This window comes from Seriola lalandi, unplaced genomic scaffold, assembly GCF_002814215.2.
Source record: "Seriola lalandi dorsalis isolate HSWRI2012SDOR001 ecotype SW California unplaced genomic scaffold, Sedor1 jcf7180002054354, whole genome shotgun sequence".
In the NCBI taxonomy this organism is placed as follows: domain Eukaryota; kingdom Metazoa; phylum Chordata; class Actinopteri; order Carangiformes; family Carangidae; genus Seriola; species Seriola lalandi.
Genome location: NW_019524907.1, coordinates 122,914 through 143,403, shown reverse-complemented (window position 1 = coordinate 143,403; position 20,490 = coordinate 122,914). Strand labels below are relative to the sequence as shown.

The following is a 20,490-nucleotide window of genomic DNA, read 5'->3' as shown; positions in this document are numbered from 1 at the left end:
CCTGCTAATCATCCGCCGCAGAAAGGATGAATCTCATCGGCGAGTTTAACAATTCTCCCAGAGAAAGACAGAAAGGAGGAGACGAGACAAGAGGAGTGTTTGAAGTTTTGGTTTCTGACTCACCATCTCATTCTGTCAAGAGAAATATAAATGGACGAAAAAAGGCAGAAAGAAGTTAGGTTGCGCCCTCTTCCAAAAAGTTTTTTTTTTTTTTTTTATGGGTGCTGACTCCTACTCCTCATTATCTTGAATGTAAAAGGTCACATTGCTGCACAATCCTGACAGTGCTGAAAACTGCAGGGTTTTTAACGCTCAGTGCTGCACTCACAGCTACACTAATCAGCTTTTAGCTGGAGAGCAGCAGTTTACAGCACAGCTTATTCCCAACGTTCCCAATATATTCTCAGAGCTGCCTGATGGGCACAACTTAGTGCAGCCCTGTATTCACACTGGGAGAAACACCAAAGCACAGAGATGTGATTATTTCCAGCAGAAGAACAACGGGGTCATTTGGACGAGGTGTGAACAGATAACAAGCTGGTGTATCATCTCATATCGTATCACACTTTGTAGCTCTAACTTTCTCAGACTGTCCTCAAACTGTCAGAAAACATAAATAAAAATGATCAGTATTAACTTAACGACATGAGGAAGAGAAAACTGAATTATCCAACCGTAACTTTTCCAAACAAAAGTTATACAAATGTCCTAATAACCATTTTCTGCAACTTTGTCCAATGGCTTTAAGCAAAGAACATATCGACTAAATCACCTCAAAGAACAATTTAACGCTGAAGGAAATCCTTTTTTTACCCATTTCAATTAAGCACAAGGTGAAAGTCAAGATGACCTCTACTGCACTGCGAGCTGCTGGAAATGAATTACATCAAATATCAGTGAACAGTGTCAATTAAAGAAATTCGCTGAGCTTATTTGCCCTTTGGTCATCCACGTGTCATGGCGATAACAAGCTCCAGTCCGACATCTTAGCATGAACTGATAGCATTACCCATAGCAGGAGGGTTAAACATAGATAAGTGGCTTCTGCTATTTAAAAATAGTATCATATCATGTCACAGCCACTACACAAGCCTTAATAATAAAACTCTCCAAAATGCTTATCACTAAACAAAGTGCATACTGAAGTGCGCCAACAAACCTGGATCATTTTTCATGTCTATGTTCACAATGTTCTTAAAGTTTTTAATAAGTAAGCTGTCAAAGCAGAACAATTTCAAAACACTGTAGCAGTGCTTTTTCCTTCAGCGTCTCGTCACATCGCTAAGAATAAAATGAAGAGATAAAGAGCTGCAGACATCAAATATATACAAAACAGGAGATTAAAGCGGAGTGAGATCGAGCGAGCACATTAAAAAGCCAGAGGAAGTTGATGTGTGCGTTCTCTTGTACATCTATCTTTGTGAGAACCAATTAAAAGTTTGACACGTTGAGAGTGAGGACATTTCAGATGGCCCTCCCTTTTTCTTTTAAAAGAAGAGGTGTAAAGGTTAACACTTGGTGTTGGGGAAATATACTTATTCACTTTCTTGCCGAGAGTGAGGAGAAATTTGAAAGCACTCTCATATTTAAATATGAAGCTACTGCCGGCGAACGTTAGCTTAGCCTAGCGTACGGTGACCAGACGTATCTGTTAAACACTGAAACATTCACAACCAAATGATCCCAGTTTGTTTTCACCACAACTGAAAGGAGACGGTCGGTGTTTTCTAAAGAGCTTCACTCCTTCCTAAAGCAGGGGAATGAAAATGGTGCATGTCTGCTCGTTACATGTGCAAACCTCTGAAATAATAATCCCCCATCCTCATGAACATGGCTACGGTGCACGCATTAATTCAATCCGATACCAAGTAACACAGGGCCAGAACTGCCACTATCGATATTGATACCAACACTTTTTATTTTTAAAAGCAGCTCATGTACTTTCATGAATTGAAGGCTGCAGCATGAGCTGAGTGCTTACAAGTACAGAAATACACATGTGTGTATGTGAGAGCGCAGCAGAGAAATAACAAACAAACAAAACAGTGATTGCAATTCTATATTTTGAATAGTGTTGCTTTGAAATAACCAATAAATCATTCATCACAATCTGCTCATACTGTCACCCTCCAGTACCTGGGCGGACAGTCCCATCACACACAGGAGTGATAATGAGGGGAGACGCAGACAAAGCATCCGCACACTGCTCCAATAGCATCCAATACATTTACTGAAGCAACATCTGGATGTCACAGAGACTTTCAGAAGTCAGCTGTTCGTTCCGGAGGTGCGTGTTCTTTATGTTTGTTTTTAGAAGTGACAGTGACCGTTCTTTCTTGTTGCAAAGACTTTCTTCCACAGATGCAGATAAAAAGACGATTAGTTATATCTACGTTGCCCATAAAAGACTGCTCTATTTTCTTGTGTGATCCTGTATTCCACACCACTGTCCTGTTTTCCAGCATTATCGCCTGAGGAAAGCAGCGTTCGTTTCAAAGCCGCGTCCTCGCTTGGCACATTCGTCTGATTGGACTTTTTACTTCCTCTGCTGGCTGAACGTTGCTTAAGAGACGGGCTCAGTGCAACATAAAAGTCACCCGCTTCCAGGGTAAAACATTATGTTGCTGTGTGCTTTATACGCAGTGTGGTTGTGTTAACTTCACACACTGTGGTGCCTCTTATTTGTGCTAGCACTGTAAACACACATCCTAAGACATCCTGCTGGGCGGCATCAACGGTGTGTTTTCAGCTCAGCACTCCTTCCTGCTACACTGGATCTTAACCTCTCTCTTACTGTTACAGCAGCTCTCCTGTAACTCAGTCTGGATGACAGCATCAGGGCTGAGAACATTTCCTCTGGGAAGGTTTTTTTCCACAAACAGCTGTGTCAGATTGTGAAGTTATAGGGATCTCGCTTGCGGGAGCATCAAGACGGTAAAAGACTGAAACAGGTCACTGCTTCTAGTCTGAGGCTGCGACACTCAAAAGAGAAGCTGTTCTTTAGTGGCACTGTAACCCTCGTCTGCAGTTTCCCCCGGGGCACAACGGGCAGGAAATGGGTTAGCCATTAGCAGTAAAGAAAGGATTAGCCCCGTCAATAAATAATCACACTTTAAATTACCTTTTTTTTTAATTTATCTTAAATGTGTTGTATCCCATAGGGACCGGCAGGGTTTAAACACCTCACCACTCTCATATAGGAAAGAGAGCTGAACCAGAACATCGGCTCCTAAAGCGCCGTTGTTGAGCTCCATACAAGGTTTTTTTTTTTAGGAAAATTACACTCTTGATCAAAGAATTCAATCCTGAAAAGTCTGTTCAGTTCTCTGCAAACAGGAAATGTTCAAACTTCAATTATTTGTCATAGAAAGTATTAGTCAAGCCCATGGAAACCGTTGTATGAAGTGTTTCGTGACTCTGGAGGGAACTTCAAAAGTCTGAGGAAACAACCGCTTCTGGAAAATTCAAGAGGAGGGAATTCAACCTGGAGTGAGGGTTTAAAGAAAGACGAAGTCAAGTTGCATTGTGGGAAAAGTACGATCCGGTGGCATAGTACAAGTTTAAAGGAAATGTGGTATTTTCCAACCTCCCTCCTGTTATAATTGTGTCCATTCCACCGTTGCGTCATGCTAACTTTGCATTCGCCACGTGTCCCTTCAGCTCGTTTTTGTTGCACCTCTGTTGAAGTGTAATTGTGTTATATATGACACGATGTGCAAGTGATTGATATTTGTTTCTATTGCAATACATAGGTCGCTAGTTGACTAATCAAACAGCTAGCCCGGTTAGCCGGCAAGCTAATCCAGGGGGCTATTTTCTGTGTTTACGTTCTGTCAGACGCGGTGAAAGGCATTTAAAGTGATTTGGAAAGCTTCACACTGCTGTCGCTGACATATGTTGTTCTGCCAGAGTCGCACTTCCCGAAGCTTTCCAAACAAACGTCCAAACCCAAAGTGTCGACTGAACTGAGGTCCGCTTTTCATCCCGAGTGTGTTCGTGTTCACACTTACCCTGAAGTCGATACCCACAGTAGAGATGAAGCTTCCGGCTAGAAAGGCTCCGTCTTTGAAGCGAACCAGCAGACAAGTCTTCCCCACACCTGAATCCCCCACCAGCATCACCTGAGACACAGACACACAGAGAAAGGTGTTGGCTGATAAAAAGCCAAAGCCGTGTGTGTGTGTGTTGGTGTGTGTGTGTGTGGGGGGGAGGATGATAAGAAGTAGAGGAGGGTTAAAGGCTCAGGTAAAAACAGAGTTTAGGAAATGTAAGACACTGACACACGTACAGGGGAAACAGATTATTTCCAGTCTCTCCAGTGGGACCGAGCAGATTGTTCCGACCACTGGGACGGAGAGAAGGGAGAGGTGGGACTCAGAGCTTGTTTGTTTTGTTTCCTTCTCATCAGGCAACACAAACCCATGTACTGTGCCTATCAAAGCTTTGCTAATTTGTTATTTATAGACTCCGCCGTCAGCGGCGCATCCTGATATGAGAGCCGACTGTGTTGGATTTGCTGCGATTAGAGGTGATACTTGAGACACTGAACCGATACAACTCTGTGTATTATACAGAGTCAGAGTTGAGCAGAGATTTTGGCGGGGTTGTCACGGGAACAGTTGTTAATCAGGGTCCAAAATTAATACCCACGTGATGAGAATTCAGATTTGCAGATTTGCGCGACACAGATTATCATTATTATTTATCATCTCCAATTCGTTGTTTTTTAAAATTATTATCTGTCAATGCTGTATCGTCAATGAGGCTGCAGCTAATTACTATTTCCATTATGCATTAATTAACGTAATGTATTCATCTACCTGTTTTTTTATTAATCAATGAAAAGTGATAAAAGCTGAAAATATGTCCAGTGTGATTCTTCAAGAGAAACAACATCCAAACAACATCATAAAATTTTAAATTATACTTAAATTATTGAAGTTTTGGCAGCAACATGACGTATTATAATATTCTGAATAAGTTTGTCTTCATGAGAAGCTTTACAGGCTGTGGTATATTGATAAATTTTATGTATTTTTATTGTATACAGCATTTATGTTAATTTCAGTTCAAGTTTACAGTTAAAAGTATTACTTGCGTTTATGACGTTTTACATTAATTAATTAATTAATAAAACATAATTTAAAAGTAGAATCTGGTAAAACGGAAAATGTCTTATGTATTTGGGATGTGCAGTTGCTGCCAGATGTTTTGTGAACAAAAAGCCTCCTAATGCACCACTGTCAAGTGATCTCATACATAATAGAAACACCTCCAGTGTTATTGCACTGTTATTGCTTTATTACACTCCAACTGTGGCGCTCACCGCTTAATGTTTCTGTCGGCCATTACAGTTCCTAAACTTCAGCATTTGAAAAGACAAGCGTGGAGACACACTGGGAGTACTTGGGAGTATTTCATGCATGTGAGAGGAGTTTTTTGGAGTTTAACATGATGCAATTACAGACACTGGGGATGAATTGACCTATATGGATAAAACAATAGTCCTGTGAATTTTATTAACCATGTGCCTTGAGGGAAATAATGGTGAAATTAACATTTTCTAGCAAGCAGCATATCACAACCGCGAAGGCAAATCTACGGAGGCCAATTTCTGCCAAGACATAAAAAAAAAATTTTAAAAAAATAGGCATAATGAAAATAAAAACTCACGGTGACACAAATGATGAAATAGTGGATCGAAATTCAACTTTCTCAGTCAAAATGAGACGCAAAGTTTGCACCTTCTGCCTCTAGCGGTCTCTCAATCAAAACAATGACGAAAGACAACAATGGGTGACATCTTGAAACAGCGCGGGATCATGGGAGTTGTTGTCTGCACCGCCATTGCGTAAGCTTCTTCCTGGTTTTGATTCCTCCAGTGTGAGTGGTTCAGGAAGTCAAAACAGACCCGGTGATTACAACCGTTAAAAACACTGAATAAAGCAGCTTCACATCTAAAGTCACTGTTTGAGCATTGAGAGTTGGGAGCTGAGACTGATGCTAACCTTTGTTTTCATTGTTTCTCTGACAACTCGTGAATCAGAAGGTTTTTGCTGGCGTTCCTCCTCTCCATAACAAACGGACTAGGGCATTAAATCAGTAGGAACCCAGTTTAACTTTAAGTATCAGTGACTCAGATGCTTTTTTTTTAATTTTTTTTATTTCTGATAACTTAACATTCAGATGTCGGATGATTAAAATCCTTCATCCGGTTAAAATAAAAGTTATTGTGGCTTAAACCTGAATTAAAAGTCCATTTTGAGCTTCTAGCAGGTAACCACACCACCAACGCATGCGCATAGGGGATGTGATGTCATTGACAGGTGACCAGATGACACAGAGCGTTAGCATATTAAAATCACAGATATCTCTAGGTTTGAGAATTGCTGGAAACATTTGGGATAATGTAATGTAATAATATATATATATATATATATATATATATATAGACATTTTAATGTGGAAATTTTACATATTATAACTTTAATATACAAAATCAAAAGTATAAAATAGTAAGTCAATTACTGCATCAAAAGTATGAGATAATAAGTCTAATAATTTAGAATTTAACTTTTAGTCAAAATTAGGCACAATTTTGACTTTTTGTTTTTAGTTTTCCACTTTGACAATAAGGTCCAGTCAAATATTTGTCTTACTACGTCAAACTTATGAGATACTAAGTCAAATTTGAACTTACATGATCAAAATTATGAGTTAATAAGCCAAAAGTTAAAAAAAATATCCGATACTAAATCAGAATTATGAAATAGTAAGTCAAAATGTTTTTCTCGTGTACCTGACAGCAAAACATCGACCCTTAACACACACCTCAACTTTATGTTGACAGTTATCGTGCTGCCGGTTTCCAGATACAAATCATCTTGCACTCAGGTAACTGTGTCTGTTCGCTGTGAAGCTCTTGAACAACGCTGCCAACGAGGTTTTCAAGTCAGGTGAGAAGAGGAGAAATTGGCCCCCGCGGTTTTTCGTTTTAGACGTAACGTAACGTTTCTACCTCACACCTGTAATTTACTGATTGCTTAATTGAATTTCTCACTTGGTCTTTACTAGTGAGACGTTTAAGCCTTGAACTCCCAGCTCACCTTGAAGGCGATGTCATAAAACTCTCCACTGTTGCTGATGGAGGGTCTGCTGGGGTAAACCAGTCCGGAGGACGGAGCGGCAGCGGCGGCCAGACCTTTCCCCGTCCTCCCGCCGTCTCTGCCGCTGCTCGGCGACGCCTTGGGGCTCTTGGAGCTCCCTTTGCCTTTCACTGCCTTCTTCCTGGACATGGCTCTGGTCACTGGTTCACCTCCGAGCAGTCGAGACAGAAGAACGAAGAGGAGAAATAAGACGAGATGGCTTCGATACTTTCTTTTTTTTTTTTCTTTCCTTGTGGAGTTGTGGTCGAGGCGCGATGAGGCGACAGAAGTTCACCTGTGCGTCAAAATCATGACTGTGCGTAAAAGCTGAAACTGATCACGGTTCCGCGAACAAAAAGTGACTATGAAGCGAGACAGCTGTTGTCCCGGTGGTTGAGCTGGATGACGATAAATCAAAGGTCTGGTTCACAATGTAAACAGCTCTCTCTCTCTCTCTCTCTCTCTCTCTCTCTCTCTCTCTCCCTCTCTCTCTCTCTCTCTCTCTCTCTCCTCCCTCTCTCGTATTGTGATGTTGGGAGCGCGTGAAGGCATGGTTGTTACGGTGCGTTTGTGGGGAAAATCCACCCTAAAACAGAAATAACACTACACTTTCCCCAATGATGTTGCAATCTGAGACCTGGTCCGTAAATGAACCCTTCCAAAGCTGAGACAATAGCATTTGTCAAACTGATGTTGCTCCGGTGAAACATTTCTGTCGATCGTTGGAAAGATTAATGGACAACGACAAACTCTGCGTTTCAAATGATTTTTGAATCATCCATCCAAATCAAATCTGTTTTAAAATGATTGATCAGATTGGATTCAGTGCCCATCACCACACCAGCTGTGAATGTCCACCATGTTTTATAATGAACTATCTTTGGGTCAGCGCCAGGATTTGTTGTAACGCACTTTATTTCAGTTTGTCAGTTCATGTTAATCTCCAGGAACATTTTATAATGTAAAAAAAATAAACTACTGTAACAATTTTACAGTGTAGTAGAAATGAAATGTAAATTCTATTTTTTGGGTGTATTTTTCTTTTCAAGGTGCAGCCTGATGGCTACCAATCTTCTCTGAAGGATAAAAAGGTGGGACATGCAACAACCGCCATGACAACACACCTGTCATTTAACCAACAACTCCTCAGTACATATACTTTATATCAGTGGTTCCCAACAGCCAAGTGGGCCAACAAATCCTTTGCACTCCAGGTGTGACTTTTTCCTTTCTCCATGCACCTTGGAAGTAGGTGAAGTTGTGCTGAAAACCTTCCTTTCACAATAACTCACTGTAACTACCAGGTTATGTGAATCCACCACGACTCACTCCTCATCTTAAATAGATTTACTATTTTTGTAGTCATTTTCTTACGTCCACTCTGATGACACATGCTCTGAAGCATTTGACGTAACTGTGATAAAAAGGATGATCTGTCCACTGCACAAGTGACTCACATCCTTTTCTGTGTGTTCTATTGTAGCCTGTTTCCTCGTGGACGCATCTTTTTCTGTCTACTTTAATCTACAATCTGTTTTACAATCTGTTTTAAACGTTCACGCCCGAGAGGCGCCCAGTGCCACCAGTAGGCGCCAGACACCTCTCCAAGTGATCTTTCCATTGATGCATCAATGATGTGATTCACTCACTTTTCCTGCCCAGACTTTTCCCCAGCAGGGAATTGTACCAACAACCCACACCCCCTTTTGGTCACAACCAGTCTTTGAGCATCACTGCCGCCCCCACTTTAATATTATATCACAGAAAAAAAACTGGGAAAATGCCATGAGCCAAACCGGAGCTGTGGAGATGAGACAGACACATGTCCCTGCTGTCTGTTACACAATCAGAGCACAAAATGGACGGCCACGTGATCCACCGTGCAATCTGTAAGTTAACAATCAAAGTCACATAAAACTGCAAGAAAAGCTGCGAAAAGCAATTCTGCTGGGAGATGTGTTTGCAGTCCAGAGGCGGAGAACACAGCAAACAGGATGCAGTTACGTTTGATGAGGAGACTATTAAAAACAGCCACGCTGTGTAAAGTGGTGCATTGTCAAAACCAATGAGCTGCAAACAACAGGAGGAGCACACACACACACACACACACACACCCCCATCCACCACGAGTGACGCAACACCGATTGGACGAGCTCCTTCGCTGTTTATTTATCTTTTGCATATAATCCATGACATAAGTATTACACAGAGCTCTTTTAACACATGGTACCCAAAGTTGGACAGATACACATAAAGTCAAACAAAATCATCGCATTTAATATTTTGTGGAAAATCCTTTACAGTCATTGACCTGAAGTCTTCGACCCACGGACATCAGCCGGTGATTCTCCCCCAGGACTTCACTGCAGCCTCCTTCAGCTGCTGCCGGTTGTGGGGTCTCCGTCTTCAGTCTGGTCTTGTTGAACGCAGCTCAGTCAGATTGAGATCAGCCGATTGATTCAGCCAGTCGAGGATCTTCAACCTCTCCTTGCCCTGAAAAGAAGCTCATTGGTTGCTTTGGCCGTGTGTTTAGGACGGTTGCTCTGATGAATGATGAACTGTCATCCAATGAGTTTTGATGCATTTGGCTGAATGTGAGCACACAGAACGCTCCCTGTTACTGTCCCACTTCCATGTGTGCCTGAGCCAACACAGAGCCACCGTCTTTGACAGATAATTCCTCTTTACATCCATCGAACAGACGTTCATTTTTGTTTCACAGAGCTTTGTTCCAGAACTGTATCATGTTACAAGGTGTTTTCATCTTGTGCTGATTCCCTCCGATGTTCTGATCATGAAGTCTTCTCTTGAACGTGGGCATGGAAACGTGTCCGCCTACAGAGCATCACCATGCAAATGATTTTTCTGGTCATCCACAAGACTTCTGCTCCTCGGTCTACCAGGTCGTTTTTCCATTTTCTAGTTTTCCTTCTTATAATGTACCGCACTGTTGATTTGGAAACACCAACTACTTCAGATATCCCTCTGATAAACAGCCTCATTATTACCTGCTTCACTTGCATGGTCGCCTCTTTACTCCTCGTACTTATACAGACAACTCCACCTCGATCTAAATAGCAACTCACAATCAACTGTGATCCACATGTGAGCTGTTCTGTGTATGAACCAACAGTGAAAAGACACACAGCTGCCTTAGAAACCAAGTGTCCAGTTACTTTTGAACCTTTGCAATTTGGACATTATATGTGATAATGGAAACATCTCACACACAGGCCTTTCAATATTGATGTAAACCTACTTAAAGTTGAGACTTGGCACTTTAATGTATTATCACAGCACAGAGACGCAACAAGTCTGAGCAACAAAGAACACATAACTATTCAAATATTTACAGTCTGGACTGTAGTTCATCACTTCTTACCACTCAAAGAGTTCAATATTGAATATATAAAGAAGATATTATGAAATAATTATAAGAAAAAAATGGAAGGAAAAGGGGAAACAACCTCAATAATTTATATTTAAGATGCACTGCACGTACTAAATGTGTTTCAGGCAGCTCTTTGATAAAAAAAAATATCCTCTTCAGATGTGTAGAATCCAAGTCCAAAAAACACTCAATTAAGTCAACTCAAAGACACACAGTATTCAGAGAAGATTAGAATTAATTATGTAGAAAAACAGGAGTCGAAATGTGTCACAATCAATTTTGCAGTCACGTAATCTTGGAGAAAAAAAACAACCATTATTGATACTGGCTTAAAAGATGCAAAGGATGTCTGTCAGTCAAAAGGTAAACACATACACGCATCAGTGGAGGCTGGGTTCAGTCGGAGTAGTGAGAGTAAACTACCAAGTCCAGATGGCACCAGTTTTCTTGAGAACAGCTCCATCTAGTGACCTCGTTGTGTTACTCCACCTCTGACAGAAACCAAGAATCACAAGCGTGTGTTCAGCTACTGTAAAATCCAGTGTCAGCAATAGTTATGTTAATGCAAATGAGACAAACCGGGTCTTTGTATCTGCTCCTTTCTGTGTTAGAAAGCAGCAATTGACATTTTGCATACAATTTCTTTTTATTAAGAAATAAAATGCATTTAATTTTAATGTCCGAATCATTTTCTTTCAGCTCGTTCTCACCTATTACTGTCTTTCATGAACCTATACTTATTCATTCAGTGTTAAATAGACTGAATTCGTAGGATGAATGTGTTTTTGATTAAAAATGAAAGTGCTGAAACAAGAAAAGTAGTTTTGCTCTTGTTCTTTGATGGTTCTAGTTGGAAAATCCTGTTGTATGGTTAGAGGAACACATGGTCACCTGTGACTAAATGTCTGATCATGTTTTAAAGATCACGTAAGGAGGAGAGCCCTGACTAAGAAGAAGACTAAGGTCAAAAGAACAAGCTGTGTTTCTGTCTGACGAAGTAACAGGGAGAGCCTGAAGTATTAATAATTATGGCCAGTATGGGGATCGAACCCATGACCTTGGCGTTATTAGCACCACGCTCTAACCAGCTGAGCTAACCAGCCGACATCTCAATACATTTTGCTTTAGAATCAGAAAGACAGAACAAATCACACTCAATCTATTTTTCATGTTTCTCCACCAAAACAGGAAAAGAGCTCTCGTATCATGAGGTAATGGTATCTTTCTATGTGTGGAACAAAGTCTGAAGGTTTTTCTCAAGCTTTGCATCATCACCCTAATCTACAGCTGACCACTGCATCAGTATGTGTTGCACCAGTGACGCGGACTAAAGCAGTAAAGATGCTTCCATCAAACACCTTAGATTCAGCAATGCATAGGATGCAACATCCAACCATGAAGGGACTCGAACCCTCAATCTTCTGATCCGAAGTCAGACGCCTTGTCCGTTAGGCCACATGGTCCGAAAACCACATATACTACCTTTTGATGCAGCTACGGTTTAGATGATATTGAACGTTTCATCAGCTGTGGCCACCCGGGTGGTGTCTGCAGCGAGCGCCAAATATTCAAGAACATGTTCAGCATATGAGAGGTGGTGAGATTCTGCAAAACATTTTTTATCTGAGGAGTTAAAACAGCCACTGCTGCCTCAAACTTTACATCGACACACCAGAAATAATCACACCCTGGGAGGTGTAAGCGTTGTTTCTTTAATGCTTTAAGAAGCACACATTAACCCACGGCACCAGAGAAGGGCGAGAAACAAAAGTGATCTGCCGCAATAGCAAAGGGTGTTTCGGTCTGACGCATTACAAGGGAGATTCCTAAAGGGTTAATGCTATTGGCCAGTATGGGGATTGAACCCATGACCTTGGCCCTATTAGCAGCACGCTCTAACCATAGGTGGAGCGAGGGGGCTGGTTTATGTGGCTCCAGCCCCAGGTGTTTTCCCAAAAGTCCAGAATCTAATATGAAGTTTATTATAACATTATTTATATTTATGACTTCAACTTGGTGTCATTTCCTCTCAGTCTCTCTGACTGGACCGGCAAATCCGTTTTCCCCGTTTGCATGGCGGCTAGGAGCTCAGTCTTCGCCGAGCAGCTTCTCAGAGAATTGACTAAAACTGAGTGACACACGTTGCTATTGTGGATAATAGCAAACCCAGAAATAGCTTTATTGAGCACAGAATAGATTTTAGTTTGCTCAGGTTACAGTATTATTTGCTCAAAAATATTTTTTCTTCAAAATAAATTTGTGTGTTTGTGAAATGTAGTTGTCTCTGGACAAAAAGTCCCACTGTGACTCAGGAATGAGGCACAAAAATAACTCCACACTTTTACAGTAATTACTATAAATGTTTGCTCAGAATATAAACTACAATCATGGTTTCCCTTTGACTGATATTTAGTTTGTGATATAGAAAAAGGTTTGTGTTTGTCTATTTTACACTCAGGCCAGTAAATGTGGCACTGGTCACATGAAGCATCAAGAAATTAACATTTTCTCGCACAACGAGAAAGTAAATTCAAAGCCTCCGAATCTGCCGGACTTACCTCCGGCACCGGGCAGTAGATTTCCCGGGGGAAGTTTCAGAGTGTTTGGACCGGGGACTGTTCTCCGAGCCAGGTATGGGCCCACTGCGACTTTCCTGTTTTTTGTCTTCCGTATTTAAAGCAAAGTTGGCGCCTTTCGGCCAAATGCCCGTATGTGCGCAGACCATTAAAGCAGACAGATGTGCGCGCCTCTGGTTTTTCCCTCCACTCCCCGTTTCCTGTTCGTCCGATTTCCGAAACTGTCACAGGTACGAAAAGTTTCTACGTTTGTTTGTTCCCCACTTTACTTTTCTTCTTCTGCTGTTATTCACATTATTCTGGAGAAAGACTCGGCCGGGTCTGGGCCCAGAGATCCGGCTGAAATGCGGTCCGACCGGTTTTCCGAGTCCAACAACCAACAACCAGACCGGAAGCAGCCGCCCGTGCCGGACGGCCATTAGACCTACTGTTCTGACGCTGGGCCTGAACGGCGTTTGTTAATTTCCTGATATTTTCCCCACGTCAGGAATCAGATTACATAACATGCTGTTTTATTAAAATACACATTTACACAAAGAGTAAACCAGCATCAAGTCCACAAGCAGCAGCAGAAATCAATCAGCTACATACAGTAGCTGTGTAGAGTCCCCCCCAAACAGGTCTCATCCAGATGTTGAATTGGATATAAAGCTTAAAAATTGAAATACTTATTGTAGTGTAAGAAATTAGACATATTTTAAGGCCTTGCAGCATCAGAGCCTCATTCATTGTTATAGAGCAAACTGGGATGACATTGCACATTTTAACCATTTCTTTCTGGGGCACAGGAATAACAAATGTGAATTCTTAAAAAGGGTTGGATTCTCCTTTAAATGCACAATCCATGATTATTATATAGTGCTCCATCCTCAAAGCATCTGGAAAAATAACAGGCTAAAATTATAAATATTAAGTCATTATAGAAGCCTATTGGGGACTATTGAGATAATCATGTAAACTTGAAAATGAAAATGTTAGTCCATGATAGCAATGTAATTCTTCACATGTGTTCCAGGATTACACTGGACTTGACTTGATGAATATGAACAAAGCAGCAGAAGCAGTCAGCAGGACATTTCCATGGAGAGATGAGTGGAGCTGAGAGAGTGAAAGAAGAAGAAAAGAGGAAGGAATGAGAACAGAGTGATCTGGAGTAGATCAAATAAAATACTGTCTGATAATATTACAGTACATGTCCATGTTGTTTCTCCTATGATGCTATTCTTTAAATAAATTTAATATCATTAGAGTAAATGTTCTTCTGTTGGTCTAATATTCAGTTCAGTCATGAAGACATTTACTTGGTCTTGTTGTGGATCGTTGTCTGCTCAGTTAGAGCAGCACATATTATTATGGTCTGGATTTAAATGTAGATTTCTCATCTTAACATTAAATCTGTGAACTCTACTCCAGCAGTGTAACAAAAATAGGTGTCAAAGTTAGTGATGCTGTTTATGCCACATTCATTCCCCACCTACAGTACGTCATTTAAATTCAAAATAGAAACATCAGACAGTCTTTGCCTCTTTTTATGTGACAGTAATGAAAATTAGTCATTGTTCAAATCTGTTGTGTTGTGGTTTCAGAATGATGGAGACAGAGAACAATTAGATTCAAAATATGATGCAGGTTTAGGATGATTTTTTTTCCTGGGCAACTTTCATGTTTTTCCCAAATGGTGTACAAATGGCTTGATACAGTAAACAGCATGTAGCTGCTGTGAATGTGGGAAAACATTCCCGAGGGGAGCATGTCCCCTGAATATCCACTTGGGTTGGGGCTAAACCCCGAATGTTTACAATGTCTGGCTCCGCCCCTGCTGCTCTCCAGTGGGGTCAAATGGGGTCATTCCTCTGTGTGACGTCACTCACCCTAGCCGTGAACATTCCGCCACATACACACTAATGTAAAAATCTGGAACGGTCCAGAAACGTTCATGACACTTGAACTGTCACTGTGTAAAAAAAACTATGAATAGGATTTCTATGGCGGTAGATTTGTCTCAATGTTATTTGTGTGAACAGACTGACAATCCATGTGTAAATGTGTAACCTGTAAATATAAAACACCTTCCACAGATAGATAGATAGATAGATAGATAGATAGATAGATAGATAGATAGATAGATAGATAGATGGATGGATAGATGGATATATATGTTCTGCAGCGCAGCGAGATAAGACGTTTGCTGCAGCTGCATTATTATATATTATATTATTATTATTATTATTATCATTATTGTTATTATTATTGTTGTTGTCATCCAAGTGCCCCAAAAATCTTCCAATTTTACATTAACTTAAATATCATTATTATAATATTCTATTTTTTCCTTCATATAAAATCTCTATCTTATTTTTTCTGTCATTTGACTGTATTTTATTTTTAAGACTGCGTGACGTCACTTTGTGGGCGTTCCACACGGAAGAGCAGGTGCAGCACCAAGCCTCAGCAACATCTCTTCAGCCGTGTTCAGGCCCGCGGAACCACAGCCTGTAATCCTGCAGCGTGAGAGTCCGGAGGGCCGCGGACATGACCCTGAACCAGAACCACTCGGAGTCCGGAGGAGTCATCATCAACAACAGTGAAAGGTAACGATGGCGGCGATGACGTGTTAAGCTAGCAGCTCCCGTTAAACAGACGGACAGGTCCTACTCTCTCTCCTGGGAGAACGTCACAGCCACGTCATTCAAAAATAAACACAACTCGTATGTGTCATGTGTGTGTTAGCGGACGGAGACGCTACAAACCGGGAGCAGGGTTCATACTACACAGCACACAGCGACACCGTCAGCTAACTAACACTGTTAGCTAACTAACTTCAATTAACTGAGGCGACAACTTTTAGCATCTGTTAGCTTGTTTATCACACAGCGATGGTTCCTTACAGGAGGCTCTATGACGTGTCACACATGAGCCGAACTGAAGACTGACCCAGGATCAGTGTCTGACCACTTCGGGTTTACAGTGAAACACCAGCTGAGCAGCGGGGCCACAGCGTCTGTTACAGCGCCATGTTTCTTAATGGGATCATCGCGTTGTCCAAAACATGGCCTTCAACCTGTTACATCATCACTGCAGTCAACCAGAGAGGACACGTCATCACACCAGTGTTTACTAGTTATAAACGTAGTTACTCAAACATTATTTCATCATATGGACAGGAGTAGTATTTACTGCAGCTCCATCACTGCTCTCTGTATCACTGTCTTCATCGGTCTCCATCACAGCTCTCTTACCTGCTCTTTAGTAAAACGTGTCACAGATTCTTCTAGAAACACTGGAGTTTATTAATAAACCATCAGAACTGACCCAGAACCAGCAGTAGATCTAATCCAGTTACTGTGGTTGTGTTTCCTGTTGACTCACAGGAAGTGATGGACCATGTTTAGTGACTGGACATTTGCACAATAATCTGATGATCTCATCTGTAAACTGTTCAGTCAAAGATGATTAAAGTATAAAATATAAAATTAACCAAACAAAACTCCATATAAATAATGTATTTTGTTATTTTTTACTCTGAAAATTTGATGGAATAGAAAAATTCCTGTTGTCTGATCAGACTGTTGTCACCCTGTGCTGTTGTCCCTCAGTGTGTTGATGAACCATGACAACGTGGAGCTGGTCTTCTGTGATGTGGACAGTTTGCCTGAAGCCTTCAAAAAGAGCAAGAAGGGAAGCATCTACCTGACTCCATACAGGGTGAGAGACACACTCTTCATCTTTATTTATCCTCATCCTCACACTGAGACAACACCGTCTCTGCTGACAGCAGTACTGTCTGTAGTGGGGGGATGATGCTGAGATGATGTGATTGGTCTGTTCTTCCTCAGGTGATCTTCCTGGCTAAAGGCCACGATGCTCTGCAGTCGTTCATGATGCCCTTCTACCTGATGAAGGGCTGTGAGGTCAAACAACCTGTGCTGGGAGCCAATTACATCAAAGGCAGCATCACTGCAGAGCCTGGAGGTGAGTGTGTGTGTTGTTCAGGTGACAGTGTGACTGTTGGTTCAGCAACTACAGTGATTCATGTGTGACTCTACCGACAGGTGGCTGGGAGGGCGGAGCTAGCTTCAAGCTTGTGTTTGCTGCAGGAGGAGCCATAGAGTTCGGACAGTACATGCTGCAGGTGGCCGCTCAGGGTATGATGACACACCAACACCTTACTTACCTGTTGTTACACTTGCGACTCTGACGTCTTTATCCTCTTGTCGTCTCCCAGCGTCCAGAGGTCAGCCAGTGACCCCTGGGTTCGGTGGATGCCCCTACCTGGCCAACGGAGCCTACGCCTGCCCCCCTCCCCCCACTAACGGGATGTACCCGTCTGGAGCTCCACCTGGATACTCCTACCCCAACCCTCCCCCTCCAGGTAGAAGCAGTGATGATCACTGCAGCCTTCATAATTAGTGATGTCACAGAGATGTGAGGTAACAGCAGCATGTGTGTTCCTGCCCTCCAGGTGGATTCTACCCCAGCCTGCCAGCGTTCGATGCCTCCGCCGCCGCCTACATCCCCCCACCTCCATACTCTGCTCCTCTGGGCCAGCAGCCGCCACATGACCCAGACCTGCCGTCCTCAGCAGCAGGTGAGTGTCGGACACAGAGGCAGGAGGTGTCAATACACCAATCAATCTACTTCGGTCGGATCAATAATAATTATTATCATTTATTAGTTTTTACTGATGTTGTGATCATGTGATTATTGATGATAACCCTAACCCTTAATGTTTCCAATCAATCTATAATTGAACAATCATGAAATCATTGAAGTGTTTCTGTCTGAACAGAGTGAAACTTCACCTTTGACCTTTGATCCCCCCCTGGCCTTTCCCCTCCCCCCTCTGTCACAGCTGAGGCCAAAGCAGCTGAGGCAGCAGCTAGTGCCAGCTGTGCCACGCTGCCTCCTACACATGTGTACCTGCCACAGGTGAGTGCCCTGCATCAGTCTGCAGACACACTGAGCTCAAACCGTCTCATCGTTAACACTGTGGCTGTTTGGTTGAACTTCCTGTTTGTCCTGTTAGAGACATTTTTAGGACATTTAAAAACTCATTTTAAAAATAGCTCATATTTAATTTGGGGTTTTATTTCTGTCAGGAAACATCATGACATCACATAGCAACAGTTACTATGTTGTCCTGTGTCTCTGACCTCAGCTCAGGCTCCGTCCAGATGTTCTGTACACTTTAACCATATTTGAGAAGCTAATTAACAAATTAGCTAATTAAATAAGAAGCAATTAATGCGATGAGACAAGCAGCTGATTAAACCACTGCAGAAGAAGAAGGTACAGTAACATAACATGATGTACACAGCAGCAGCGTCTGTCTGTGCACCAACTTTTTCACCTCAACCAAACTGGATCAGTATCTGTAGTCCTGGATCAGTGTCTGTAGTCCTGGATCAGTATCTGTAGTCCTGGATCAGTGTCTGTAGTCCTGGATCAGTATCTGTAGTCCTGGATCAGTGTCTGTAGTCCTGGATCAGTATCTGTAGTCCTGGATCAGTGTCTGTAGTCCTGGATCAGTATCTGTAGTCCTGGATCAGTGTCTGTAGTCCTGGTCTCAGACTGGACCTGTCTCTCTGTCTCTGCAGGACAAACCTCCTCCCTACTCCCCCCCAGAGGACAAGAAGAACCAGTAGACCTGCTGACCCTCAAACCTCCGTCTCCTCAGTCCTGCTGGATCACCCGTTTCACCAAGACGCTTTTTAACATCCTCCCTCTTTCTCGTCTTCCTCTTCTTCCTCCTCTCATTCCATCTCTCTCACCTTATTCAAACTTTTTTTCATTCCTGTTAATAAATATATTGTAATCTCCCTCCTCCTCCCCTTCCTCCTCTTCCTCCTGTCCCTGATGAAGTGTCATTAGAAACCTGACAGAGACCAGGTAGGGTGTGTTCAGGGTGTGTGGGTCTTCTCAGTGCAGTGGAGGGAATTTCAGTAACCTTCATCATCCTCTTCCTCAGCTTTTCTTCTACTGACTGGACTCAGCCTGATGTTGATCACTGTGGTAACTGATGCTTTATTTTTCTATCATTAGTCTACAGGACTTTAAAATGAGGGGAGGGGTCTGCTGGTCTGGTCTGCTGGGACATGCTGTAGTGGATGAGAGGACCAGATAATAGCAGTGTCAGGCCCCAGCAGTGAATCCTCATCCTGGATTAGAGCAGAGAAGGGGGGGGGGGGGTTCTGCCAGGAGGGATTATCTTTACAGGAGCAGAGCAGTGATGTCACTTCCTGTTTTTTTGCCTGCTTCACCTTTTAGTCTCTTCACATAGATTCAAACGTCAGACCTGGACCAAGAGAGTCTGTGTGAGACTCCGAGGTCCTGGTCTGGGTCTGATCTGGACTCTTCCTTCTGTTCCTGTATCTGGTCTCTGCTCTTTCACGGCTGCTGTTCGCTCTGTCATGGCTCTGTATTATAACGATGATGACGATGATGATGAAGCTCTGTATTTATTTCAAACTAATTTATTGACAAATTAATGTAAATGTTTGAAGTGAGAAAACAAAGCATGATCACATGACTGATCACATGACTGATGCATGATGAGTTGGATTTTATTAAATGATTCATGTGGAAACGTCTGTTTTATTTCTACACTGAACATCTCAATATTGCTTCATTACAGATTAACACAGCAGGGGGAGGGGGGGGGGGTTCTCACAGTCAGTAGTTCTTGTCTGCAGAGTCCCAAAGACTGAAGCTTGTGTCAGGGGCCTCAGGAGCCTCAGGGGCCCCAGTGTTCACAGCTCTGCTCGTTAAGAGCTCATGATTTAAAAACAACTCTTAAGTCAATTAAAAACATCAGCAGGTTCCATGACAGGGTGAAGACAGTTCAGTGTGTGCTTTCATCCCGTTGTCACTGAGGAGATTGTACTTTTAACAGCTCATTGTCCTGATCACATGATTGACTGGTTCACACCTGTCACATCTGGACTCTGAAGAAAGTTCATCAGCATCAGCTTTAGTTTTTATCTGGAGACCTGAACTAAACAAATTCTCTGACCGAAGACCTGGAGAACAGGTTTCCACTCGGCTCAGGTGAGTCTCTAAAGTTCAACACGCCTGAGGTCCAGGAGGAGTTTGTTGTTGTTGTTACAATCTCCAGCTCAGAGGAACAGACAGGATCAGGTGTTTCAGAATCAATGATCATGTGACTCTGAGCTTCTATCTAAAATCATAAGAAGAGAAAACAAACCAAAGGAAAGCAGGAGCTCAGGACCTTCATGACCTTTGACCTTTCATTAGCTCTGTCTTTGTTACATGTGAGGACACAATGAGTGAAGGGCCGAGTCCATCACAGTTAGTTCTGCTGAAAACAAAGAAGGAAGTCACAGTAAAAAGAATAAAATGATTTTGGGGGGGGGGGGGG

At 42.2% G+C, this 20,490-nt stretch overlaps 2 protein-coding genes and 2 non-coding genes across 5 annotated transcripts in view; 1 reads left to right on the top strand and 3 right to left on the bottom strand.

The window, feature by feature from the left end:
- The window catches only part of rab26 (RAB26, member RAS oncogene family), a 68,007-nt gene extending 60,414 nt beyond the window's left edge, over positions 1-7,593 (bottom strand). The window contains exons 1-2 of the mRNA XM_023408116.2: positions 7,107-7,593; positions 4,011-4,121 (exon numbers count right to left, since the gene is read on the bottom strand). Coding sequence (XP_023263884.1) covers positions 4,011-4,121; positions 7,107-7,295 — 300 coding nt within the window. The 5' untranslated portion in view covers positions 7,296-7,593. The remainder of the gene's footprint in view (positions 1-4,010; positions 4,122-7,106) is intronic.
- Positions 7,594-11,565: 3,972 nt separating this feature from the next.
- Positions 11,566-11,639, bottom strand: trnai-aau (transfer RNA isoleucine (anticodon AAU)). The gene has a single exon. It is a non-coding gene; the product is annotated as a tRNA-Ile (tRNA).
- Positions 11,640-11,926: 287 nt separating this feature from the next.
- trnar-ucg (transfer RNA arginine (anticodon UCG)) lies at positions 11,927-11,999 on the bottom strand. The gene has a single exon. It is a non-coding gene; the product is annotated as a tRNA-Arg (tRNA).
- A 3,522-nt stretch (positions 12,000-15,521) lies between these two features.
- wbp2 (WW domain binding protein 2) lies at positions 15,522-19,698 on the top strand. 2 transcript variants are annotated; one of them, XM_023408112.2, is made up of 8 exons: positions 15,523-15,703; positions 16,709-16,817; positions 16,949-17,084; positions 17,165-17,257; positions 17,338-17,484; positions 17,575-17,700; positions 17,965-18,041; positions 18,710-19,698. In XM_023408112.2, exons 1-8 carry the CDS (start codon positions 15,645-15,647, stop codon positions 18,755-18,757), a joined length of 795 nt encoding a protein of 264 aa, XP_023263880.1. In that variant the 5' UTR covers positions 15,523-15,644; the 3' UTR covers positions 18,758-19,698. The 2 variants fall into 2 exon arrangements, with proteins under 2 accessions (XP_087030589.1, XP_023263880.1); XM_087174463.1 differs by lacking the exon at positions 18,710-19,698 and having other exon boundaries at positions 15,522-15,703; positions 17,902-18,042.
- Positions 19,699-20,490: the final 792 nt, after the last annotated feature.